Source organism: Capronia coronata (genome assembly GCF_000585585.1).
Source record: "Capronia coronata CBS 617.96 chromosome Unknown acBCG-supercont1.2, whole genome shotgun sequence".
Classification (NCBI taxonomy): domain Eukaryota; kingdom Fungi; phylum Ascomycota; class Eurotiomycetes; order Chaetothyriales; family Herpotrichiellaceae; genus Capronia; species Capronia coronata.
Window position 1 is genome coordinate 1668868 of NW_006912894.1, and position 25196 is coordinate 1694063.

The following is a 25196-nucleotide window of genomic DNA, read 5'->3' on the forward strand; positions in this document are numbered from 1 at the left end:
TGTTGATGTTGATCATGGAGGAGAGATCGCGGATAAAAGTGACAGGTTTCCGGCCATTGAGACGCATGGTGTTCGTGAAACGGCCATGTTCTTGTTTCTCATGAAACGCATCCCGCTTTGACGGAATCTTGTCAATGGATGTGGCACTCGGATCTTCCCATACACATGTACTGTGTATATATTGGAGGCTTCCCCATGCAACCACAACCACATATACACACAGTGTGGCCCTCGGACCAAGCCGTGTCTGCTTTTCAGTCCTGTTTCTCTGGCAGTTGGAGGTGGTCGTGTAAACAAAGAAGCGAGACGACCTGCAAGCTGAGAGGAGCAGTCAGCAGTCCCTGTCCACTGTCTCCCGAGCAACAACACAAGCAACTCTGATGCAGAGTGTTATTCCAGAATATCAACAAAGCCCCTGAATCCCTCAATCTTGAGTCCGCTGGTGTCCGACGAGGAAACGGCTTCCATTAGGGTAGGGTTGCGACCCGATCGATAGATACTTCGGGAGCGGGAACGCAGGCTGGCTCTCAAGCGAGCCCGGGAGTAAGGGTGAAGATGGATCCCCGGTTGAGTTAGCGTTTAGGTGGCCGACCCAAGGCGAAGTCTGTAAGATATACTAGCCATAGTCAGACAGGTAGAGAGAGAGTAGAGAAAGTCAAGTCTATCACTCGTTCAGTGGAATTTCGGAGCAGGTTGATGACGGCCCCCAGAGAGTGGACACTTTAGACTCAGCCTCTAATGCGTCTCGGGAAGGGCCCCTGCATTAGTATGACGCTACAAGCCACCTATACTTATTATAGTCTAGCGTCTCCTCGTTGCTAAGGTAAACAAATATCTGCATTGCGAAAGGTCTGGGCCACACATACTATCGCATACTCTGTACACCCGTCCATCTCGAAGTCTTCGTTACCACACCACATCCGCTTGACGACACTCCCCCACTTGACCGTCCAGCCGCACGACCTGAGAGGACACTGCGCCTTTGGGGTCTCGGGTCATGAGGCTAGACTGCGCTCGCGGATGTGCCGGTCCTGCTTAATCTCGTCGTCTCAAAGTGCAGTCGTCCGCTGGTGACTGTTCCTTTATCCTTCGCACTTGTCTCAGTACCGCCGTCGCCCAGGTACAACATATTCTTTTCTAGCATCGTCAAGTCCTCGCTCACCTCCCAGACGAATATTGTATTCCTGTGTATTCTGCCCGCGTTCATGCTTCTGCTTGGATCACCACGTCATCACCACGAGCATTTGTATTCTTGTACTTTGAGATATTCGTCTACAAGAGCGGCTCCGGGATTGCCTTTACATTTCGACAGCCGGAGTCGAAATCGGTGTTGACGGTGACGGTGATATTGATCGATCCAAACACCAACTGCGTCGAGTTCCCCGTATGGGCAGTCCGTTTTGTTCAACGAAAGTCAAACGACACTCGAGCAAAGAGACAAGGGGAAAGGTCCCAACTTGAGTCTACTAGCGAGCACCACAATCAGACAATCGGTTGCAAACTTTGCTGTTCAACCCCGCGAATGCAATGGCCGCAGCCATGGCCTCCCAATACTCCGAGACCGCGCCTCATCAGGCACGAGCAACGCAATCCCAACCTCCATCACAATCCCCATCCCATTTCGAGATCCAAGACGATCAAGCCGACGGCGAGACATTGGCGGCTCGATATCAAATGCTGGAAGAACTAGGTAGTGGCTCGTTCGGGGTGGTCTACAAAGCGATTGAAAAGGCCACGGGCGAAATCGTTGCAATCAAACATGTATGTGCATTCACGGAGCGAGGACACCCTGCGGCATTGACTATGTTGAAAGCACATACTGACTTTTTCTTGTAGGTCGACTTGGAATCTTCCGAAGAAGACCTCTCCGATATCCTCTCCGAGCTATCCGTCCTCTCATCCTGCGCGAGCCCCTACGTGACGAAATACCGCCTCGCCTTCCTCCGACGCCAGACACTCTGGATCGTGATGGAATATCTAGGAGGCGGATCCTGTGCTGACCTGCTCAAACCACCTCCGCACTGTCTCTCCGAAAGCCACATCGCCATCATCTGCCGCGAACTTTTACTGGGTCTGGCATACTTGCACCGAGAAGGCAAACTACATCGAGATATCAAAGCCGCCAACATCTTGCTGGGCATGGACGGACGAGTCAAACTGGCCGACTTTGGCGTCGCGGCACAACTGGTCGGGCTAAAGAGTGTGAGAAATACATTTGTGGGTACTCCCTTCTGGATGGCGCCGGAAGTCATCCAACAAGAAGGCCACGATGCCAAAGCCGACATCTGGAGTCTGGGTATTACAGCTATGGAGCTGGCAAACGGAGAGCCACCACACGCCAATGTCCATCCGATGAAGGTTCTATTTCTGATCCCCAAACAACCCGCTCCGAGATTGGAAGGGAACAAATGGTCGAGAGACTTCCGGGATTTCGTGGCATCATGTCTCACCAAAGATGTTGACAAGAGAAGTAGTGCTAAAGATCTTCTCAAACATCGGTTCATTCGGTCTGCGGGCAAGATCGAGGGTCTGCAGGAATTGATTGTCAGGAAACAAGACTGGGAAGCTAGTAAAGGAGGCGACCGACATTTGAAATACTATGCCGAGACCCTGAGGAGTTTGTCGAGCATGCAGAATGACGATGACTGGGTCTTTGAGACAATCAAGGCCGTTCCGACTGTGGATTTGAGGGCCGGCCAGGTGCAGACTCAGAAACGAAGAAAGGTCGATCGAAGCTGGTCAGTCGATGTGCGCGGCGATCTTGACAATACTGGAGACGACCGCGACGCGCGGACGATGGACCGGACACAGTCATCACGACAAGACCAGGACCGAAGCCCGTCGAGGTCGACGATGCGCAAGATCTCCAATTCGCGGCTGTCGCAATTGCCAGACGACAGAAGAGGTTCGGGTTCGGGGTCGGGTTCAGGAGACTCGCCGACCACGGCAAGAAGGACAGCTCGGAAGAGGCTATCCAGTGCTCAGGCGAGACAGCCTCTGGGAGTCAATATGTCGTTTGGCAACAGTCCCAGCACGGTGCGGCAGTTTAGGAGAGTTTCGCCGCACTCAAACGTGGTTGGAACGCCGAAACTCGGCAACGAGAATGAAGACGATAGCAGCGTTAAGGATACTGACACTACTGACACCACTGGAAGTGTCATTAGGACGCCGTCCAAAGCCGCCAAAGGGGGATCCCAGCTGTTCGCGCAGCAGGATCATTTGCTCGACAGTTCAACGTCCGACACCACGGAGTCGAGACTCTCTGACAGTGACGCAAGGGATTCAATGAGGTCTTCTTCGTCAGCAACAACAGCAATTGCCATTGAGAGTACTGGGTCAACAGAAGCTGACTCGAAAGAAGCAACGCTCGGCAGACGACTGTACTCCACTGCCATCGGCATCTCATGTCAAGACGTGCTCGACGAGACAGCGGACGAAACCAAGCGCGAGGCCGTGGCCCGGTTGGCTGAAGCCTTTTCGGACCTTGAGAATGTCGACCCCGACGGCATGTATCATGTCATGGCGGCCATCGTGACGAAAATGAAGCAGGATCCGGTCTTGCTCCAGGCGATGTTGCTTCCGCTGTCAGAAGACGGTAGTCGAACACAGACCGGTCCTCAAGTGGGTTCAGGATCTACCTCGTTGTCGAGTATGCAAGTATCGGAGGGAACGAGGAAAGACGGCAGACACGAACAGCCATCACTGCAATTGGATCCAACGTCGCAGTCAATATCCCAGTCACTGTCACAGCCACAGCCTGCTGCCTCAGCTTCCGCATCTACGTCATCTACAGCAATTTCAGGAACCACTTCGACGTCGACTTCGACTTCCATCTCGCCACCGATTTCACAACCCTCCTCAACCAACGCAAGCAGACAAGTCACACCCAACCCGCCAGCTTCCGGCCACGTGAATGGTGCAAAACTCGTTCTAGCGCAAAACAACCCCCATCTCAAAAGCCATCGGCGCAGACAAAGCGCCCAGACCGGAGGATCTGGCGGTGGGATCGTCAAATCGCGAGAAGCTAGCCGCGCGCTGAACGGTCCTGGAGTGGCAGGGGCAGCGGGTGGTAGCCCTCTAAAGAAGGGGATTCGAATCAGTTCCGCCAACGTCGGAAGTCCGAGGTCAAAAGGGGATAAGAACCTCAAACCGGTTGCAGGTCACCATGGTGGACTATTCGATGAGAGGGACACTTCAACCACTTCAGCCAATGGCAGTATTGGCGAGAAGGAAAAGGAAACCGACAACGACGCTGACATGATGACCATGATGGACGGGCTGGTCGGCGGCCTGGACCATACTAGACAATTGGCTGATGTCTTGTTTGAGCGGTGGTGTGAAGGATTGAGGCTCCGGTGGCCTGCTGTATAACAAACAGTACAGCATGGCGGGCACGAAAGAGAGAGAGACTTTACCTATCATGGTGTCCATGTTGTTCATGGTGTTTGTCTCCTACAAAAACATTTCTGTCACAATACATGGAAGGATGGAGTTTGGGGGGGATCGAGGTTTGAGGTTTCAAAGTCGGCTTTGATGCTCAGATTGACTGATCCGTCAGGGCAGCGGTGGTGTATTCATTCAGAAAGAAGCATTTCAAGGGCGGCTCAAGAAGCATTGTCAGCATTGTTAGCATACGACATGGGCGTTGGCTGTAGTCGGCTATAGCATGTACTCATTCATTCATACTTATTCTCCTCAACCCCCTCTGTGTTTATCTTTCCACTCTTGTTTGTATTCATTCTTTTCTGACCTGGGGGCAAACGTGTTCTATCTGTCCTTTGTAGCATCGTCTGCACTGCGGTTGAGCTGGTTGGTTTCATCGTCAACGAACATATCAATCATCCCTCCTCGGTCATCAGATTATGAGATTCCACACGGCCTCGTTTCCCCAAAGTGAATTCGAGCTTCTATTAGTTCTGTCCTTGTATTATAATCTGACACCACTCACGCCCCGTTCCAATTCAATCGCTCGTCTATCGCGTTCGTAGATCGCCCACGGACTTGAGTCGGTTTGATGTCGAGTCGCGGCACCATCAGCACCACCTTTTCCTATCTCTTCTCCTTGTCCTCTTTGTTCAGCATCCCCCAAAATATCTCCAACCACTTCATCCAAATACCTCAACACCGAGCCACGCATATCAACCAGTCTTGCTGTGCGCGCTTCGATCGACGACCCCGAAATATCATGCAACGCGTTCCGAATGACCCGCGAATACTGCGACACTGAAGCAGCGCCGTCGGCTTCAACGGCACGTTTCCAGCGCGACAGGAGGAATTCTTTATCAATACTCATGGGGACGTGTTCGTCACTGCCCGAGGGAAGAAACATTACTGTTTTCGCTGTGCCCCGACTCTCACTCGCACTTCCATTCTCACTCCCACTTTTGCTCTCACTCGCCCTTTTACTCTCATTCGAACTGATACCGCTGGCACCGCCATCGCCACGCACAAGTTTCTTCGAAGCCCGAAGATGCGCAACGCTTCCAATCCGACCAAAAGTATCGGAGAGTCGCGCATCACTCAGATCGCTGGAGTAGTAGTCGTCCATGCCAGGACTGTCGGGCGACCCGGGTGACGCGAGACTCAAGAACCGCGCAATACTCAGCGGAGCAGAGCCTAGACATAACTTGCTCACGTGGATCGGTAGGATCGTTGTCGCGTGGTGCTGGGTCGGCGTCGATGTCGCGATGGCGAGACATGCTTCGTAGGATTGGCGGGTCGCTGGGTCGCTGTGGACGCCGTCCATGATGGCTTCGCGGTCGGAGACTGGGGCTTGGAAGATCGCGCCGGAAATGCGTGGTCGAGAAGGCGAAGGAGATGATGTCGAGGTCGACTTCTTGTTCTCGGTCTCGGTCTCGTTGTCGTTGTCGTTTTCGTCATCACTGTCGTCATCACTGTCGTTGGTGTTGGTGTCTTTCAGGGGCGAGACCAGGTAGTGGATCAAATCCTGGCATCCAGTGCTATGGCCCATCAATACGACCGGCGTGTCTGGGGAATGGGTGATGGAGGAGCGAATGTAGGTTATTGCTGTGCTGATTTCGTCGACCTTTTAGAAACGGTCAGTCAGCCACATAAATCAGGATAGGGAGGGTTCAGGGTCTGAAAAATAAAACAACGGTTTGCAGACTGATGACAACGCCCACAACGGCCCAGCACGCCTCAACATGGAATGGAATGTGTTCAGGACTGCCAATCCGACAATACGAAACCAAGTTCAAGTTCGAGTTCGAGTGCATGTTCAACTTCGACTTTGGAGTCTAGAGCTCGGAGTCTGGAGTCTGGAGTCTTCAACAACATACATCGCGATCCAAATCATATAACCCAAAAGTCCTCCCCGACGAGGACATCTGGACATGCATCACGCGCCATTTCTGATTCTCGAAATCTCGCGGGAACAAGGCGGCAACATCTTCAATGTACGCCGGCGATCGGAAGTTGTCGTACAACCCGCCAACAAAGAGGAGGACATTGGAAGGTTCTTGGATGCCGGTGCCGGTACCGGTGCTGGGATCGAAATTGGTACTTTTGTTGGCGTACTCCAGGAGAAGCAGGTTGCGCTTTGGGTGGTAGATGTGGAGAATCGTCTCCATTGTGCAAGATCAACAAGGACCAAGACCGGACCAGACGAGGTAGGAGATTCAACAGGATCCAAAATGTCGAAAAGCTGCCCACGGAGAGAAAGATGCTTTGCTCTCCTTTGCAGCGAAGCAGGCAGTCAGTCGGTAAGGGTTGGGAGGATAAGATGGGTTTTCAATCGGCGTTCTCCCTCTCTCTTGCTTCTTAGATCAGATTCAGATTCAGATTCCTCTGCGCTCTTCCAGCAATCAAAAGAGATCAATTCGGAGGGCTTCGCTCGACAGCCTTGCTGGTGGTTAGTAGTGATAAGATTCAAGTTGATTTTGAGAGGAAGGGATTGATTGATTGATTGATCGAACATTGAATGGGATTTCAAGATCAAGTTGCCGATTTCGGAAACCCCACCGACCAGACAAAAGGTTAAATCAACCACGACCACAAAGGAAACCGAACTGGGTCGAGCGCGAGACGGTGAAGGCGATCGAGGGAGGAATCATTCATGGCAAGGAGAAGGAGAGCATTCACTTCCAATGCTTATAAAGACCTCTCGCTCTCTCCTCTGTAGATGGCTTCTCAGCGACGTTTCTATCTATCTACCTACGAGATAGCGTAAGGAAGGGCTAGGGCCTAGGCTCGACAACGACGTTCTCCACGATAAATAGATAGCCTCAGCCTCCTCAACCACCCAGACCCTACTCACCTCGTCATCACTCGATAGCTTCCTTGACGATAGCCTCGCCTGTGACGATAGCATCCTCGACCACCAATCGATCAAGCTATCACATATGCCACCGGATAGTTGGATCTGCTATGACAGGATATGTAGCGACGACGACTACATACAATGTCGTTGCTAACGGATATAAGTTCCTGAGGCTGTTGTTGAGCAGGCTAATCGATCCGATACCACGCTGTCAAGATCGCTCATCACGACCAACAAAGTCCGTGGCTTCACCCAAACAAGAAATCCTCCTACCGGAAGGAGATGTCAATACTAGTACACCAAACCCTTCGAATATATGTTGACTCGTATGTGGTAGAAAGTATTCCCCGTGACTCCAGTCTGTCTAGATTATAATCTTCAAGTCTAAATTCCATACTCTAAATTCGAATCTTCAAATAGCATTGCATCCAGAAGACGAAAACCAGACAAGACAACCTCTCCTGCCTGTTTGCACACATGCTTTTTCTCTTTCCCCTGTCAGGACCCGAAAAGACTATTGTCCAAAGAGCCCGCCGTTCCGAGTGATTGACGCGAATGAACGAATCATTCCTCCCTTCGAACAGCGCTACCACTCACTCCCATCTCCAGCTTCAGCTTCACCTCCTGCTCCACATCCATCTCCACCTCCACATCATGTCTGAAGGTGATAGACACCAACCCGACTGGACCCGCCACAATACTCACCGATATTACCTTTACAGACCATGGAGCAGTCACCATCCCCACCGGAAGCCAGCGCACCGCCATTGACAGCCCCGAGGTTATTGCAGTAACACTCCTGGGCATACTCGACGCCGACCCAGGCGAAGCCTTTAGTACTGCAAGTCTGCGCGCACAGCTCGACAGTCATGCCGGTCGTGTTAGTGAATGAATAGCTCGGGGTATTGACGCCGACCGGAGTGCCTATGGTCCGACCGGAGCTTCCTTCGGTGTAGCAGCCGACATAGGCGTACTGGGTCAGTTGCGTCGTGTTCGTGCTCGTGGCCGTTGTATTGGTGACGTTGACGAGCGCCGGGATGGTGGGCTGGACGAACTGCGTGTTCTGGAACAGAGTGAGCGCGTTGTTCCCGCCGCACATCTCGGTCGCGTCGCCTTTACACGCCATGCTGCATGTCGAGTCGGCGAGGATTGCGGAGGACGAGGCGAGGGTGTTGCCGGTCCAGCATTCCTGCGCGTATTCGATGCCGAAGTATTTGCGGTTCAATGACTGCGCATTCTGCGCGCACATCTCCCATGTCATGCCATCGCTGCCGATGTAGGATGTTAGTGCGCGCCCGCCGACGTTGTCCGAGTAGCAGCCCATATAGGTCGCTCCGGCGGCTGATGGTGTCGCCGTCGGCGCGGTTGATCCGGTTGAAGAACTTCCTCCCGGCGTCGTCGACGTCGCGTTGCCAGGGCTGGTTATGTTCCATACGCTCAACCGGTCCGAGCCGCCGCACCATTCGGTCCGGTTGCCGGAACAGACCATCGCACAGTCGCTTTGGCTTGCTGTGGCGGTAGTGATGGCGTTGCCGCAGTAGCATTCTTGCGAATACTCCATGCCGAAGACGGTGAATCCTTTACTTTGACAGAATGCGCCGCATGCCGTGCTGCTCATCCCGGTGCTGTTGGTGTATGACGCGCCGGACAGCGCTCGTGCGTTGGTCGCTTCGACGTAGCAGCCCTCATATTCGGCCACGCCTCCTGACGCGAGAGTCACGGTGCTTTCGCCGACGATTGGCGTTACGGTCGTTTCTCCGTCCGTGTCGGGGACGTCGTTGAGGCCGGGCTCGGTGGCGCAGATGCCTTGCGGTTCATCTGCTGGGCCGGAGGTGACTTCGTTACAGCCGGGAAGCTTGGACAGGACGCCTGTCACCTGCTCGTCCACTAGCGTGGGCTGTTGAGGGCAATTGGTCGAGGCGTAGTTGTCTTGCGAGTCATTCAGGGGAGGACACAGGGATATTTGGCCTGTAGTATCGTCGTTGACGCACTGCTCAATACCGGCGGTGAGGACGTCGATATCCCATCCATTCAAGAAATCTAGTGCAGGATAAGTCAGCCTTGGGGACCAAATTTGACCAAATTGACCAGCAAATGACGTTCAATCGTGGTAAGTACATACCACCGTGAAATCCGTAGCCTGTGGTATCACCCTGAGAAAAGACAAATCTTCCTCCATCCGAAGTGTCTATAGTGGCGACAGAATAGTAGACTTCGTAGAACAGATGTGGGAAAAGGTACGGGTGCGTTGGCGGACATACACCGTTGTCGATCTGCGACAGGTACGCCACATGTGATTGGTCGGGCAGGTATAGATTGACTCCATCCCAACAGCTTTGGAATTGGATCTGCGCTCTCAGGCCATCGGGACAATCCGTGTTCTCGATACCCGGAGTCTCGGGCGTCTCGTTGTTGTAGTTGACACAGACGAAACTGGTCCGGTCGGCCACCGGGCGGGAAGGGTAAGTGTCGTTCCCGTAGGTCATGGTAGTGTTGTCGTACGACCGCTTCGAAGGGTTTCCTGAGAGCATGCGAAAGCCGGGAGGGAAGGGAATGATATTGGCGCTGTCTTCCCCTCGCCCCAAGTAATAAACGACGGTGCCATCGTTGTGTACGTCGACAAAAGTGCCGTCGGCTCGCTCATAGTACAGCAGGGGCGTCCAATACGCGCTCTTGTCTTTTTGGATCGTGCACGTGGTGCAAGCGGCGGCATTCAAAGAGTCGTAAGTCGACGAGGTGTTGATGTCTGGTTGAGGTGAGTTCATGCCATTGTCATCGCGCAAAGGCTTCCCGCCGAGCGTCACTTACTGCTGGCTCCCGAGAGCAAATGAACATGGCCCGATACCTCGTCCGGGTTGATGATCGGGTCAATCCGTCCGATTTGTGCAATTCCACAGGTCATACGCCAGTAGGCGTGGGCACCTCCTACCCATGATCCCAGGCTCAAGGCTGCGGAAAGCGATATGCTGGCCTTCATGATGAGCGTTGATCGACTGACGGGACCTGATCTCCGAGATGATCGATCCGAGATGATCGACGTTTCTGGGCTCTGGGCAAGGGCCGCGATTCATAATATAGACAAATCAGATACAGTGCGCCAACGCAGGGGTCGCACGTGGATATCGGCATGTTGAGAGTGATGACATCTCTGACAGCAGGAAGCAATCAAACATGAATTCGTCAGTGGCGTGTGTCCGTCGACCGCTCGAGCCATGTTCAGTGGCACTTAGATGCATACTATTGAGGAAAAGGATCCTGATAACCAGCAGTCCCCACACCAATAGTGCTTATAGAGATGTGTACAGAGTCGAATTTCGCACGGAAAAGGCAGACCAAAGGCTTTGACCTCCAACGTCCCGGCTGGTGCACGGACTTCTGGTTCGCGCTTTGACCTTCATGCTGCCCAAGGGAGATGTTGAGGGCGTCATTAGCCGTTGAGTTACTGAACTTGGAAACCCATTCGTCCTAGGCATGTCTTCTTGAAAACGGCGGCAATATGCGCCGACCCAAATCACTTGCAGCTGCGGTGGCTCGACCCATGACCGAAGAGATCCCAAAGGGGCCAGGCTGAGGCGATGATCCATTGGCTCAGCATAATGGTCCGAGGAGAAAGGCGCTACAATGGATTGCAGCAAGGTCTTGATCGATGTGGATTTGGATTGTTTCCGCCTCGAAAACAGATTGAATCAATTGTTGAAGGATGAATGATGAAGTGATGATAAACCTCCGTCGGGTTCAAGCACAGCAAGTGAATTGTGGTCTGTCTCCAATCACTTGTTTCCAAGCATGTCACCACGGACGATATGCTCCGCCATATTCATATACAGAGATACTCTGTAGACTGCCAGAGACTTCAACGCTCCACCTTCGACCAGGTGCCTATAACGCTATATTATGTATAGTATATACAGAGTAACTCTACATGCTGGCAAGTTATGACGTGCCTCGTACAGAGTAGGCTGAGCCGTTTGATTCGAATCCGAATTCCAGCCTCGACCGTGCGGCCTGTGCTCGTTTGTGCAGACCAGGCTTTAGCCCTTCCCAGACACATCCAAGGGTCGTGAGGGTTTTGCATGACGCGTCCATATCGGCCATTTGTTATAGTGTTAGTGCATGAGGCAGAGCAATGGAGCGTGAGTTTCCTTTTCTCTCTTCTCAACAGGCTCGACTCGTAGACCAGACACGATCCACCATACCACGCATGGGGATGATCAGGCTGAGCCATTCAGGGGCAACCCGCACTACGCACCATTATGACCAAATCCCTTTCTGGTCACACCGGCCCCCAATTCGGTTCCTACAGTCTTATTTTGGCGCGCTGGCCTTCTTTGAGCTCTGATAATTGTGCATTCTCCCCCTTGTTGTTCGCGTTAGTGAGTGTTCCAGGCCGTTCTTCCTGTTGGAGAATCGAGATGGAGCGCTATGGCAGCCATCCATGAGCACGACGACCCGATGTGGTGTGCTACTCTTCTGAGACATGCCTCAATAAGGGGTGGCAGCGTCTGAAGGGGGCCTAGACAAGATGAATGAAAATTTCAATGGTTGTAGCACAGATGCACAGATGCCAGCACAGATGCCATGGTAGGCCTTAACAAATGGATACCCAACACGTGGGCGGTAGCCGTGATAGGACGCACCAAGCATGTTGTTGTAGGGCCTTCATACATTTTGATCTCCTCGAACTGCATTGGCTTTGCAGGAAGATTGGGTCAATCACTATTCTATTGACTCAATGATTGTAAATCGTGGCCCCCAAATTATATTTCTAGTCAATCCACCTATCAACTCAAAATCAAGCAACACCATGTCACCTGGGATGTACCACTTGGTCGTACTTCCTAGCGATCCAGTATCCAAATGAAGTAATACTGCTGAATTCAGCGAGTTACCCCTTCTCGTGCTGCCATTGTCTCGAAAACTCTCCCATACCCGTTGCTGAGGACCCATCTCGTACAACTTCGAGTGGCATAGGCTTGCACTCCGAGTAGCAAGAGACAATAAATGTTTAGCCGGAAAAAGCCGATGCCGCAGTAGGGCCAGAGCACCCTGGATGGGATCATGCTTTCATCATGGACAGGAATCCATATGCGTGCCTTGAAAGAGGGTCTCAGGCACCATGGTCTGATGCGCACTTAGCAGGGGGAAACAGAGGTGAAAATCAGTCCAGTTAGACCCTTAGATGATGTGTGCTTGATTCAGTTGTATGCATCACATCACACCACACTGTCGCCTAAAGCGACGCCAGGCTCTTGGACTAGCCTCTCCGTGAACTTCCAAATTCTTGGACTTGCGTGATATAAAAGGCCAGCTCCGTAGAGGCTTCTGATAGGACGCTGCGTGAGATCCTGTACGGTAGAGGACTGGAGAAGACGATAGTTAAAAAATGGGCCACAAGAGTGTGCCGGCACGAAAGAAGCAGACAGAAGTATGACTGCGAAACAAGGATGAAGATCCAGGCCGGTGTGCTGGAAGCTGGGACGACGATTTGGACTGTGTTGGAATCATTGACGTGCTGTGACAATGTCCAGTTTAAGAGCAGCAAGCGATGTCGCCAGGCCATCTGCCTGGCTGTTTGAATCAAGCGCTTCGAGTGCAAAGGCGCAGTGCCTGCAACGGCTCGGCCTCGTCTTCATCAGCATTGTTGGCGCCCTCTTCAGCACCTAGATTCAGACTATTGGGACCATCCTCCCTGGGATCAGAGAGCGCAAACTGTACTCAGTAAAACGCTTGGGCTCCAGAGTAATTACCGTCTTTTATGCTAGATCCTCCTTTGGTCGATTGTCCTCAGGTGCGCCGATTTAACTGCTCGGCATACAAGGGGGTGGCGAGTAGACATCCTCGGGGAGGTTCGATGAATGCCATTGCTCGCACTTCTGGAGGTTCAGCAGCCTCGAAACGCAGAGCAGAGCAGCGAAGGTCAGATCAGACAAGTGCAAACAACAAGCCGGCTCACATTCAGTGACAACAACAGTCTATTCATCAATAAACGAAAGTATACTTACTTCAAAAAAGCGATACTAGTCAATGACCACGTCCCATGCCAAACTTGTACCATGGTCCGCGAGCTTCTTCGGTGAACATCTCCGGCAACCATGGTCGTCCACACCCAGGCCAATCTACCCCCTGGTGAATGTTCTGTCTGTGTTCGCCATTGCAGAATGTAGCTTCGTCAACCCTTGCCATTCGCAAGAACCAAAGGCCTCGCCGCACCATCAACTGGACCACCTTGCAATCCTCCTTGACGCTAGTGTGCTGTCCGTCCACAGTGCACGACGGATCAATGCATGGCCATGTCTTCTCGAATGCCAGGTTGATGATTCGAAGACCGTGAGCGAGGTACGTGGATCGTTCCAGTGACATCAAGGACGTGTTCTCGAGAAGGCCCTTGTGGTTCAATCTTTCCAATGGAGTCCTTTGGGCCATGGGCTTGAGGTGAAAGGTCGAGTACAACTTGCTCTTGGTTTTGTATCCCGCTTTCAGACCGCGTTTCAGGTAGCTCAAAGCTAAGCCGATGGAATCCAGGTCCAAAAGGCCGTCAACGTTGATGCCGGCATCCTTCAACGCGATGTGATGCTCGAAGACTGATTTGTACATCTCCAAGTCCGCCATGAGCCGAGCAAGATCGTCGACAATGCCTTTGCCATAGCACCCCGCATCAGTCCAGTTGATCAATCCTGGAGGGCCATACGCCGCTCCCTGCTCGAGCGGCACCTCGACAAAGACAGACTCAAAGTCGCAGTTTCCATGACTGAATAACTATTCATTTGGATGGATTGCCTGCGTCGAGTCAACGGTAAGACTGACACAGATGTCGTTCAACTCAGTGTTGGTGGCAAAAAAAGACCGCCAGGCCTTGAGATGGTCTCTCATCTGGTCGATTGCCTCCCGTATCGTCCTTGTTGCACGCTCCGATCTTCCAGGTGTTCTGTTGGACACGTTGGGAATCACACGTCGGAGACGCTGGGCGGTTTTGGGGGCATGGAGTTTGGCAAGGAATTTGCCGAGACTTTGGCCTGCAGATGTGAAGAACATCTGCGATGCATTCTCGCAACCCACAAGCTCACGGATTGCCGGTCCCAACGGTGGTGTGACATTGGGAGTCGTGTTGGCAGAAAAGATACAGCCGAACAACTTTGACAAGGAGCAGAGTTCACCCAGGTACGATGTCGTCAGGACTCCTGCCCAGGCGTCATATCGAAGCGGCTCTGGGATTTTCACGCCCGTCTTCTTCGCGACTCGATATAGCGCACCTCCCGGTGGCACCAATAACTTGTCATGTGGAGGGAGTCTTGATAGAGACCTGATCAAGAGTTTGTGCGGCGAAGATCCATGATATTCTGGCCGGACAAATAGTGACAGTGCCACGTACTCCAATTGCTACAGAGAATTAGCGTTGTTCAAGACTGTACGCGCCGTGACTTTGGCTGCAGCAGAAGCAGTGGCTGCTTGAGAGCAAGAGAGACATTTGGAGAAGAACATCACCAGCTGGGGTCGAGCAAAGGTAACTTACCAAAGGATCAGGCTGGCTGCTGCCCACATCAGAAGAATACGGCGTAGAAGTGGGGCGGTAGGTGAGCATCAGATTCTCATGGTGGGGGAAAGCCCCAAAGTTCTGGGCGAGGTTTTGTCCAAGGTTCGATCCCTGCTGGAGTTCTTTGCGTGCTCTAACCATGACCGAAGCTGGCCGGCTTGCAATTTCCGTCAAAACATATCTTTGCGCCGAATCAATGGTACGAAGGTAGGAGGCAAAGTCGAAGTCTGACGGAGAAGCATTGGCTCCCTCAGTGGTGACTTGGGTATTGGTTGGCGCCACGGCGACGCAGTCGGTGAGCAGTGCAGGGAGAAGTTGCCGCGACATGGTTGGAGGCAAAGGGATGTTTGGAAAAGACTGGAAGACTAGAAGAATGCTGAAGATGTGAGAAAGGAGAGAAAAATGCCAAAATGTGGTAGCTCGGTAATGGAGGAGATAACAGATGTTAGAGCTAATGTGCTGAATATGGAATGAAGAGAAGAAGGGGAGAAACAAGAACGGAAGAGGGAGAAGATATTTGAAGGATTGCCAACTCGGTCAATAGAGTAAGGAGCGGCCCAGGTGAGGAAGTCACCACCATACAACTCCGAAGAGGAAGATGACACAGAGTGCAGGCGGGATGGGATCTGAGAGGCGACGTCAACCGTTCTTGCAACCGGAAATGGCACACATGCCGATGGCCATTCGGGTTGTTCCTGAATTTGCAAGTCAGCCCAGTGAGCCGTTCTGTGTGTGCTGGTTTTCCGCAGCATCCACTGTGATTGTCCATGTATGTCCTCTGAATTCTGGTTGAATTGAATTGATATTTATTCGTAGCAAGTAGCAAGTCGCTGTCCAAGGGAAATTGGCCCAGGGCTGAGATGGACGGGATCAGATCTGGTATCCGAGGCAACTTAACGTCATCAATCCGTGTGCCATTGCAGAGAACCGTCGATCCACACTGTACATTCCTGCAAAGCGTGCACTTCGTAGATCACTATTCCGTGTTGAAACCATGGCTTCATTCGCATCCAAGAGAAACCCCGTGGTCAATTACCGCGAGGTGCTCATGATTTGCGAGAGTATTTCGCCTTTCCGATAGAGAAGGGGACATAACGATACTTGATCATATGTTGGATTTGTTTTCTCACTGGGGCCATTGTCAGCGCACTACCCAACTGGGGAGCCTCGGACGGGACTCACTCGTCAAGGAGAACAGAATCAGCCAGTACATGACCAGGACAGGCCAGAAGACCGGCAAGTTAAAGATCTCGAACCAACTGCAGACGAAGCTGATGGCAACGGCCCGTGTCGCGGAATGCCAGAATTTGAACTCGGGCAGTCGTCTGATAAACGGCCTGAATTCATCGTCTTGCTTGGTGGGCAGGGCGGATCCCTCGCCGTCTTCCAGTCCTTCATCTTGTGACAAACTCGGATCGAACTTGGGTTGGAGGAAGGCGAGAAAGAGGTTGAGCAGGTAAATGCCGAGGCAGTATGCGACGATGTACCAGCCTTGCGCGAAGACTATTCGAAGGAAGAAGAGGACGAGAAGCCCGCCGGTCGCCGCCCAACGATAGGTGGTGTAGGGAGTTGATTTGTCGAGATAGGTTTGGTATTGCTGTGCAGAGATCGGTTAGCCACGACATGCGCTTCGCGTATACATTGGATCCATCTGCATACCCTCAGCAGCTTATTGCTCTGGGTGGTTATCGCATCAAAAGGCGTCGTGTCTGGCTCAGGTCCGTCCATGGTGGTAGCGCGTGTTGGTAGGGTGGAAGAGGTGTAGGGTCTGCGCATGCGCCTGCTGGGTGCTCGTGGAGAGACGAGCGGAAACTAAGGCGCACGGGAGAGAGTAATGCCGCACGCAATCAGTTCACCTTAAGCTTGGAAGGGAAGCGGTCTAAAGGAGTGACAAAGACAGGGAGAGAGAGAGGAGTCGTGTGAATTGTTGAGGGACAACAATCGATGAAGCCACGTCTTAATTTTCTCTCCATCGAGTGTGCCAGTGGATACAATTCAGTAGTAGGTACAGAGCTGCAAGCGGCGTGTACTGTGTACAGTACTACTACTACTACAAACGCTGCCGCCTGCGCCACCAAAGTCGGAGATTTAGGGGCTAGGAGGCTCTTTTAGGGGGCGAGGGGGATCACCACAGGGTGCACGCTATTACTACTCTAGTACTACTACATAGCTCGATAGTAGGTACCTCACTGCACTGCAGTAAAGGCGAATCATCGGGCTTGGCTTTGATCCCCAGAATCTGAACCGAGGATGACGGCGGTTGTTCACGGTCAAGCCGAAGGAGACATCGAGGACTCACTCCTCCGGTATCTGCCTTCACAATCAAGAACCTTTCAGTTTGTGGGCGGTATCTGATTACTATGTCGAGCTTGAAGGATTAAAGTTGTTGAGAGAACTTCGAACAACCTCCCAAGTCTCACTACATGTCGACCATGGCTTCTCTGAGGCTGTTGTCCCGTCCCATCGCGGCTTTGACCTCCTCCGCACCCAGGACTCTCCCTCGCCTGGTCCGATTTCAATCCACGTCGAGTAGTTATGAAAACATCCTGGTGTCGACCCCTAGACCAGGTGTCGGACTGAGTATGCATATGATGCTCTCAAATCTCCACGGCCGAGATGACCATCGTGCTAATGGTTCTCCTGTACTGCAACAGTCACGTTAAACCGACCAAGAGCCCTGAACGCCCTGTCCAGCGCCCTCTTCGTCGAACTGAACGATGCACTCAAGAAGTTTGATGATGACAAAGAGATCGGCGCCATCGTGCTGACGGGAAGCGACAAGGCGTTCGCAGGTACGATACAGGACTAGCAAACCGAGACGAAGAAGACATGCAAACTGACGAATGCACACTCGGCAGCCGGCGCGGACATCAAAGAGATGGCGCCTCTCACCTTCTCGGAAGCATATTCGAACAATTTCATCGCATCATGGTCCTTCATGACCACCATCCGCAAGCCTGTGATTGCTGCTGTGTCTGGCCATGCTTTGGGAGGCGGGTGCGAGCTGGCCATGATGTGCGATATCATGTACTGCACCAAGACGGCCAACTTCGGTCAACCCGAGATCAAGCTTGGAACGATCCCCGGCGCCGGAGGATCTCAACGACTCACTGCTGCACTCGGCAAGAGTAAAGCCATGGAACTGATTCTGACGGGGAACAACTTCAGCGGAGAGGAGGCGGAGAAGCACGGTCTCGCCGCACGAGCATTCGACGGGGGGAACAAAGAGGTTCTGGAAGGCGCCTTGGACACAGCCGCGAAGATTGCTAGTTACTCGCGAGTTGCCGTCGTGGCGGCCAAAGAGGTGGTCAACAAAAGTCAAGATCTGGGCGTCAGAGAAGGCGTCGAGTATGAACGCCGCATCTTCCATTCGCTGTTTGGCAGTCAGGACCAGAAGATCGGAATGAAGGCGTTTGCTGAAAAGAAGAAGCCCGAATGGACTCACTCATAAAAGGCAAGAAAAGCGCCAGCTGAATCGCAAGGACAGATCATCATAGGAGAGCTGGTCGCTGTACCAGATACAGGGGTCTTTCCCCGGACTCTTGAAAATAGATGCTGATGGACCACATATAACGAGAAAACAGCAAATTTGATGACTTCATGGGAAGAATGAATGAAGAGGTCTTCGTCTCACAGTCACGCTCCATGGTCCGCTGAGTACAGCCTCGTCAATGACAGACACACCAGAATCGAGTCGACTCGCACGCTCCCCTAGACCATGTCACTCCCGTCTATAGAAGTGGCAATTGCTCCTTTGTCCTTTTCACTCACTATGGACAGCACTGGCATCATGCAGGCTTCGTCTCCCGATTTGCCTTCTTTCGTACATGGATCGAAGCATGTATCTCGCTCCTCGCCTTCCCGCAGGGTGACCGGCGACTGGCCGTTCCTGACTGCCTCCTGGCATCACATCAACAATACTACCTCGGTAACGTCAAATTTTGGGCCGTCCAATTTTTGTGATATTCCACCTTCCTCTGGAGGGCAAGGTGCTGACGTGAGAATTAAGACTTGATCGGTGGAGTCCTGACCTTTCGTACCTACATTTGCGGATCAAACGAAACTCCTTCCCTGATCGACGCTCAGTGTATTATGGCCTGGCCAGCTCTGACAATTCATAACTATGATGAAGCTGCTATCCTCAACAATGACGGGGCTCAGGCTGTCCGACGGCAAGAGGAGGTAAGCAAATCTTACCAAATCCGCTGGAGACAGCCTGGTACGTCGTTACCTTTGCCTTGGTCCCGGTCTACAAGAGCACCATTGCCCAATCCAGCCGACACCGAGTCTCAACTGTTCGTCTGTTTGGCCTAGAAATGGGACGCCCTACGTCTCTCCAGCCCAGTGGACCAGATGCAGGTGCGTCAGTTGCCACAACATCGTGCACACATCCATGTTCGATTCGCCGGCAAGTTTTCTTATCCCCGGAGCATCGGATGCCATCGCTCGCGGAAGACATGGATCCCTGCAGAGGTTGTCTGGCTGATCTTGGGAAAGACCATGAGAAATAGGTTAGAGGCTGACAGCATAAGCTCTACGAGCATGACACCATGAGGCATAGCCCTCAACATATAAAGAGAAGAGTGCCTCTCCTGTGCTCCTCCCGGAGCGGTGTTACGTCTGCAAAGGTCTTCCTTCACTAAACCGCGATATCCCTTCTAGCAACAAATTTCCCAAAATGGCCCCGTCAGCTACCGCCGAGAATGCCTCAAGCGAGGGCTGCAAGCCCAAGCACATTGAAGACCGCCTGTTTATCAATGGCGAATTCGCGCCATCGATCTCCGGCAAGAAGTTCGACGTCTTCAACCCAGCCACAGAGAAGCTGGCAGCGTCAGTATACGAAGCTGGAGCCGAGGATGTCGACGCGGCAGTCAAGGCTGCGAAGGAGGCATTTCCAGCCTGGTCTGCCCTCTCCGCTGCCGAGCGAGGCGGATATCTGAACAAACTGGCCGACGCGATCGAAAAGCACATCGATGAGATCGGTTATCTCGAAGCCATCAGCATGGGCAAACCATATGTGGGCGACTGTGAGGCACAACCCCATACTCCCAAGTCTGCAAATCTACTAAAAACAAAAGACGGCATCTCCTTGTCCAGCTGACATGCAGTGGCTGACTTATCCAAACCTGTCAAACAGTCTTTTCTCTCATTAGCGTCCAAATCCTCCGGTACTTCGCCAGCAAAGCGCTCGACGTGTCGGGCGACTCATCGTTGAACTCGACCAACATGGTGAACATGACCTTCCGCCAGCCCTTCGGGGTCTGCGGCGCCATTATCCCCTGGAACGGGCCTCTCCTGATGCTCATCAACAAAGTCGGCCCGGCCCTCGCCACGGGCAATACTCTGGTCCTTAAATCGTCTGAGAAATCACCTCTCTCGGCGCTCGTCGTGGGCCGACTCGCCCAGGAAATCGATCTGCCAAAAGGGGTCTTGAACATCCTCAGCGGCTATGGCCGGCCGTGCGGCGAAGCAATTGCGAAACACATGGAGATCCGCAAAGTCTCGTTCACCGGCTCCGTGACCGCCGGCCGAGCGGTGAAGAAGGCCGCCGCCGAATCCAACCTGAAGAACGTGACGTTGGAACTCGGCGGGAAGAGCCCGCTGATCGTGTTCGACGACGCCGATCTTGCAAAGGCCGTGCCCGCCGCTGCGTTCTCGATCCTGGCCAACTCCGGTCAGGCCTGTATCGCCAGTTCGAGAGTCTACGTGCACAACGACATCGCCGACAGATTCCTCGAGGCCATGAAGTCGGCCATGCTGCAGATGGGCGTGTCAGGCGACCCGCTCGTCGCGGGCACCAGACGCGGTCCACAGGCCGACAAGATCCAGTTCGATCGCGTCATGTCCTATCTCAATTACGCCAGGGAGAACGGCCTGGATATCCCTATCGGGGGCAGCAGAGAAGGTGAGACGGGGTACTACGTCCAGCCGACCATCATTGCCAACGCGCCGGAAGACTCCAACGTGATGAGGGAGGAGATATTTGGACCGGTGGTCTGCGTCAACACATTCACCGATGAGCACGAGGTGCTGAACCGCGCCAATGATACCGAGTACGGTCTGTATGCGAGTCTCTTCACCAAGGATATCTCTCGGGCTTTGAGAGTCGCCAAGGCGCTCGAGGCTGGTGCTGTCGGTGTCAATTGTACTAGTCCTACCATGGCGATTGACTTGCCCTTTGGCGGCTGGAAGCAGAGTGGTGATGGGAGAGAATTGAGCAAGTATGCGACTGACTACTGGACCGAGCTGAAGAGTGTGTTGATCTCGTTGTAAGGAGGACAAGTGCTGGGAGACGTCGTTCGATGGCCGATGAAGCAAGTCATCGTCACAGGTCGAGGATAGCAACTTGAAGTACCCGGCGACAATTGGGACGTACAATCCACGGCTTGAAAATGATCGATCCTTCGCACAGTCCTGCATTGTCATGACAGGGAGCAGTAACCCTATTAGATCAATGGTGTACGCAATAGCTTCACATGTCTGCTCGTATGATATCCTCACAATGCTGGCATCGCAGACTTTCACTCTCAATCAACTTCCTCCTCGAGCTCGACATGTTCCATGACAGGACTGGTAGGCACCTCGTCGCCATCATGTCTGAGTGGAACTCTCATCCCGACTCCACTGGCATATTTGGCCATGGATTCGTTCAGGTCCCACATCGGCACTCGCTCGAGCAGAAAACTGGCCACGTCAAGGCTGCCTCTTCCGTCAGCAGATCCTTTGGCCGCCCTGGCCGTGTTTGCACCCCAATTTAGACAGGGGCTAAAACCTTTGAGGCTTCGCTGCTTTTGCAGGCCCTTCTCATATTTCATCGCCAGTGGCTTCGACATGGCCATGGTAGCAAAGACATTGGACCACATGACTTGCTTGAAGCCCAAGTTTTGGATCTCAAAGGCCATGTGGCCGGGATTCACAAGCACAATCTTCTGATAGGCGAGAGGGTGGTTTGAGTATTGCTCCAGCATTCGAGCGAATCCGTTGTCGAGACAGGCGGCGACAAAGATGGCGTGGCAGTTCGGGGTGGACAGGTAGAGATGGAAGTTTTCTGTTTGGTAGACATGTCAGTCTGCAGGTCCCGCTGGCTTTCAAGAGAAAAGTAAAGCATTATATCAAGGATGAGTTCTCACCTCTGATCTTGTCGTCGGCCCTCTCCTTGCCCCTGCCCGCGTCGAAGTAGTCGAAAAGAGGCATCTTCTCAGTAAACTGGACGGCGAAATCCCTCAAGGCCACCTGCGTAGTTGCCGCTCGTTGCCGGCCAAGGAATTGTCCTTCATAACCATAGTTGCAGAAAACGCGGGTGATGACCTTCGATGTGATGGGTATCGTCTCGGTGTGCTTCAAAATGTATTTGATGACTTCGTTTCTGATCCTTGTGGCCGCCAGACCACCAGGCTCGGTTCGCTCTGCACCGGTGGAGTTGGCAACATGCATGGACCGCAGAAAAAGATCAGGATTCCACTGTTGGGTTGTCAGATTCGGTCGGCCGACCGACCATTTAAGGTTGAAGGTCCTGGAGCACATTCTCACCTTGTAAGCATCTCCGTCCACCAAGACCACAACGAATGGCTGCGCTGGAAGAGGGGCGTCTTCGTTCTGAATATTGGGGGGATTGATGAGCCGTTGCTCTGCGTTTGTGGTGCACTTGAGATATTCGAGGTCAAACTGCGTGTCAACCATTCGCTGCTCAAGAGTCCGAGCGTGTTTCGTCATAGCACGCAAAGACGATGTTTCCGTGCTGAGTCTGGCTTGAAGCTGCGTCACAAGCATCCTCTGGCTCTTGATCATGACCTGATCCCGCTCAATCTGTGCCTGATATCTCAGACTGTTGTCCTTCTCCTTGCCCAGTTGATATTGAAGCTCTTCATTGACCACTTGCAGTGCCGCCATAGTCTCCTTGAGTTCGCGGACATCGATGCGGTACTTGTCAAATTGGAGATTTGCTTGCTCGCAGAGATCATATGCGTAGGCGAGTTCTTGCTGCAGCGCCTCCACCCTGTCCGCAATCGTACCGAAGTCTAGAGCGTCCACAGGGGACATACTTTCCGGCTGGTAGACCTCCTCGTCTTCGTCGCCATGGCCGGGCTCAGACGAAGCCTTGATAGAAGAGAACCAAGAAGAAAATGGCATGACAGACGGAAATAGAGAACAGAGAGTAGAGAGGGTTCAACGTGTCTGAGATGCGTGCAGTTGACGCGGCAACCCTTAGCTAGACCAACAAAGTGCCTGCTTCTTGGAAACCTCTGTTCCTAGTCAAATCGCGAATGAGGTGCACTCCGTCGAAGAGTAGGGTGGTTTGCTACGGTTCCGGTCCGGTGTGAGGTCACTCGAGGAATGCAGAATGGGGAAGGGCACGATTACGTTGGGCTGGACCTGCAAGGCTCATGACATAGTACGGAGAAAAGAGAGACTGAGAAGTAGATCGACAGAACATTGACATCGATGCCTAAGGTAAGTGCTTGCAGATAGACAACACAGTGTGTTGCAATGTTCGAGGTTCCCTTCCGGCGGTCATGAAATCACCTTCTCAATTAAATGTACGGCGCCGCACTGCAATCAATAATGACGCCGGCGGCGGAGCACGGTTCTTCCGGCTTCACGTGATATCAGAGATTCACTCGCCATGATTCTCATCTATCTCAACGATACGACGATCTCACTATCGTGGAGTCTTCTACTTATTAGTAGTACAACGTAATCCCAGATGTCTGCCACACAGTGATTTCGGACAGTAGAAGCGGTATTCACATTACAAGCCAAACACAATTGAATGGTGCAAGCAGTCCGTTGTTGTATTCAAGAGCCCCAGAGCTATCCCAGACAGTTGGGGCATTGTCTTTTGCAAGCACAAGCATCAAGAACCCCAGTAGCGTCAACTCTCAGGGGGTATCATGGTCAGGCGGTACGGTATGCGGGAGGCAGTCTGCATCAGAACCCTCTCCCACTAGCTGCCATCCGCTCCAGACTGGGTACGGCGTTGAAATTACCAACTCCCATTCCCCCGTTCATGACGCTTCCGGCCATTGCACCCATGGCTCCGGCATGCATGGTCCGATTGCCCATACTCGGTTGTTCTTCCAGGTCCTCGTACCTCAACGTGTAGATTCGCCGTACTTTCTTCCACAGTTTGGTATCCCACCAGATGTAATAGCCTTGTTCACTGACTTTGTCATCTAACAGCACCGGACTGGGCGATGCGTCGTCTCGTGTCAGCCATTGCTTCTCTCTCATGTGATATCGCCACTTCCTCGCCACCAATTCCTGAGCCACCAGCATCTGCGTGTAGTCCCGCGGCATCGTGTAGAAAATGAAGAAAAGAGTTTCGTCCATGAACCCATTGATGCGGCTCGCCAGCGGTGCAATCTTCTTGACCGTGTAGCAATCCGGTATGCTGTATTCCGAGTCCAGTGGTCGCAACGGTTGAGCATTTGGTTCAGCCCAGGGGCCAGGGTATGTGGCCAGCAACGGCTCCTGAGAGCTCATGTTGATGCCCAGCGTCGACAGATCCACTCCACGCATGATACTTCTCCCCGCTGGACTTGCATTTTCCTGCTCAGCAACGTACCCCTTCATGCCGAACTTTTCTCGTTCAGTCATGCCGGCAAAGATGGAGTCCATGGTTTGATCTGGTCGGGCACCGGACTCTCGGTCGGAGAAAATGTCCCTTGTTTGCAATGCTAATGATTGCGATGGGGAATCTTGTGAGTAGTCCTTGTTCTGAAATCTCGTGTCCTGCTCTAAGAATCTATCTTGGCCTATCACAGCATTCAGACTCTGCAGCATAGGTGACCGAGCTGGAATGTGTCAGCAGGGTGAGAGATATCATGTATCGGGAAGCTCACAGATCTGTGTTTGTCCCGAAGGAGATGTAACTCTGCTCATGTCACGAGAGACACCATCGTTCTGCTGGTTCGGTGGCCGCTGCACCAGTCCTGGCGGTCCACTGGCTATTTGATTGGCACGGCGTATCGGCTGTGAAGTTTCAGATGGAAACTCCATAGGCGCATTTCGTGAGTAGGTATCGGTAGGATACATTCCGTCACCACGATTCGTGCTTGTGGGCTGTGGCTGCTGCTGCTGTTGTTGTCGTGATGGAACAAGGGGTCGTGATGATTGTAGTTGTTGTCGCTGGCCTTGCTCATTCTGTGGAGGGCCAGTCTGCCAGGCACTAGAGCCGACAGCGTGATTCTGCGACTGTAGGCCAGCATTGTTTAAACTAGGGAAGCTACGGTCAGAAAGTTAGCCGCACGGGGGTCTCGATGTGGGCGAGTTCTTGATCGGAACAAGGGCGGCGGCTTACGAAGAGGCCGAGAGATCGAGTTGGGCATTCGTCCTCGAATTCATGGCTTGTGCCCAGTTCTCCGGTGGCAGCGACTCCCTAGCTGT

The 25196-nt window shown here is 52.8% G+C and overlaps 9 protein-coding genes across 9 annotated transcripts; 3 read left to right on the forward strand and 6 right to left on the reverse strand.

Moving 5' to 3' along the window:
* Positions 1-1539: 1539 nt before the first annotated feature.
* Positions 1540-4371, forward strand: A1O1_02271 (STE/STE20/YSK protein kinase; the record flags this gene model as incomplete). Its single annotated transcript, XM_007723182.1, has 2 exons — positions 1540-1761; positions 1837-4371. 2 exons carry the CDS (start codon positions 1540-1542, stop codon positions 4369-4371), a joined length of 2757 nt encoding a protein of 918 aa, XP_007721372.1.
* Positions 4372-4927: 556 nt separating this feature from the next.
* A1O1_02272 (uncharacterized protein) lies at positions 4928-6590 on the reverse strand (the record flags this gene model as incomplete). The annotated part of the gene is made up of 4 exons (XM_007723183.1): positions 4928-5353; positions 5480-5833; positions 5930-6046; positions 6300-6590. 4 exons carry the CDS (start codon positions 6588-6590, stop codon positions 4928-4930), a joined length of 1188 nt encoding a protein of 395 aa, XP_007721373.1.
* Positions 6591-7931: 1341 nt separating this feature from the next.
* A1O1_02273 (uncharacterized protein) lies at positions 7932-10256 on the reverse strand (the record flags this gene model as incomplete). The annotated part of the gene is made up of 3 exons (XM_007723184.1): positions 7932-9319; positions 9402-10025; positions 10088-10256. The coding sequence occupies 3 exons, from the start codon at positions 10254-10256 to the stop codon at positions 7932-7934; spliced, it is 2181 nt and encodes a 726-aa protein (XP_007721374.1).
* A 3044-nt stretch (positions 10257-13300) lies between these two features.
* On the reverse strand, positions 13301-15137 carry A1O1_02274 (uncharacterized protein; the record flags this gene model as incomplete). Its single annotated transcript, XM_007723185.1, has 3 exons — positions 13301-14035; positions 14084-14656; positions 14790-15137. The coding sequence occupies 3 exons, from the start codon at positions 15135-15137 to the stop codon at positions 13301-13303; spliced, it is 1656 nt and encodes a 551-aa protein (XP_007721375.1).
* Positions 15138-15856: 719 nt separating this feature from the next.
* On the reverse strand, positions 15857-16538 carry A1O1_02275 (uncharacterized protein; the record flags this gene model as incomplete). The annotated part of the gene is made up of 3 exons (XM_007723186.1): positions 15857-15939; positions 15993-16407; positions 16470-16538. The coding sequence occupies 3 exons, from the start codon at positions 16536-16538 to the stop codon at positions 15857-15859; spliced, it is 567 nt and encodes a 188-aa protein (XP_007721376.1).
* A 704-nt stretch (positions 16539-17242) lies between these two features.
* A1O1_02276 (enoyl-CoA hydratase) lies at positions 17243-18261 on the forward strand (the record flags this gene model as incomplete). The annotated part of the gene is made up of 3 exons (XM_007723187.1): positions 17243-17390; positions 17465-17602; positions 17669-18261. 3 exons carry the CDS (start codon positions 17243-17245, stop codon positions 18259-18261), a joined length of 879 nt encoding a protein of 292 aa, XP_007721377.1.
* A 1227-nt stretch (positions 18262-19488) lies between these two features.
* A1O1_02277 (uncharacterized protein) lies at positions 19489-21083 on the forward strand (the record flags this gene model as incomplete). The annotated part of the gene is made up of 2 exons (XM_007723188.1): positions 19489-19837; positions 19948-21083. The coding sequence occupies 2 exons, from the start codon at positions 19489-19491 to the stop codon at positions 21081-21083; spliced, it is 1485 nt and encodes a 494-aa protein (XP_007721378.1).
* A 254-nt stretch (positions 21084-21337) lies between these two features.
* On the reverse strand, positions 21338-22940 carry A1O1_02278 (uncharacterized protein; the record flags this gene model as incomplete). Its single annotated transcript, XM_007723189.1, has 3 exons — positions 21338-21858; positions 21941-22271; positions 22341-22940. The coding sequence occupies 3 exons, from the start codon at positions 22938-22940 to the stop codon at positions 21338-21340; spliced, it is 1452 nt and encodes a 483-aa protein (XP_007721379.1).
* Positions 22941-23738: 798 nt separating this feature from the next.
* Positions 23739-25154, reverse strand: A1O1_02279 (uncharacterized protein; the record flags this gene model as incomplete). Its single annotated transcript, XM_007723190.1, has 3 exons — positions 23739-24604; positions 24653-25035; positions 25111-25154. 3 exons carry the CDS (start codon positions 25152-25154, stop codon positions 23739-23741), a joined length of 1293 nt encoding a protein of 430 aa, XP_007721380.1.
* Between the last annotated feature and the right edge of the window lie 42 nt (positions 25155-25196).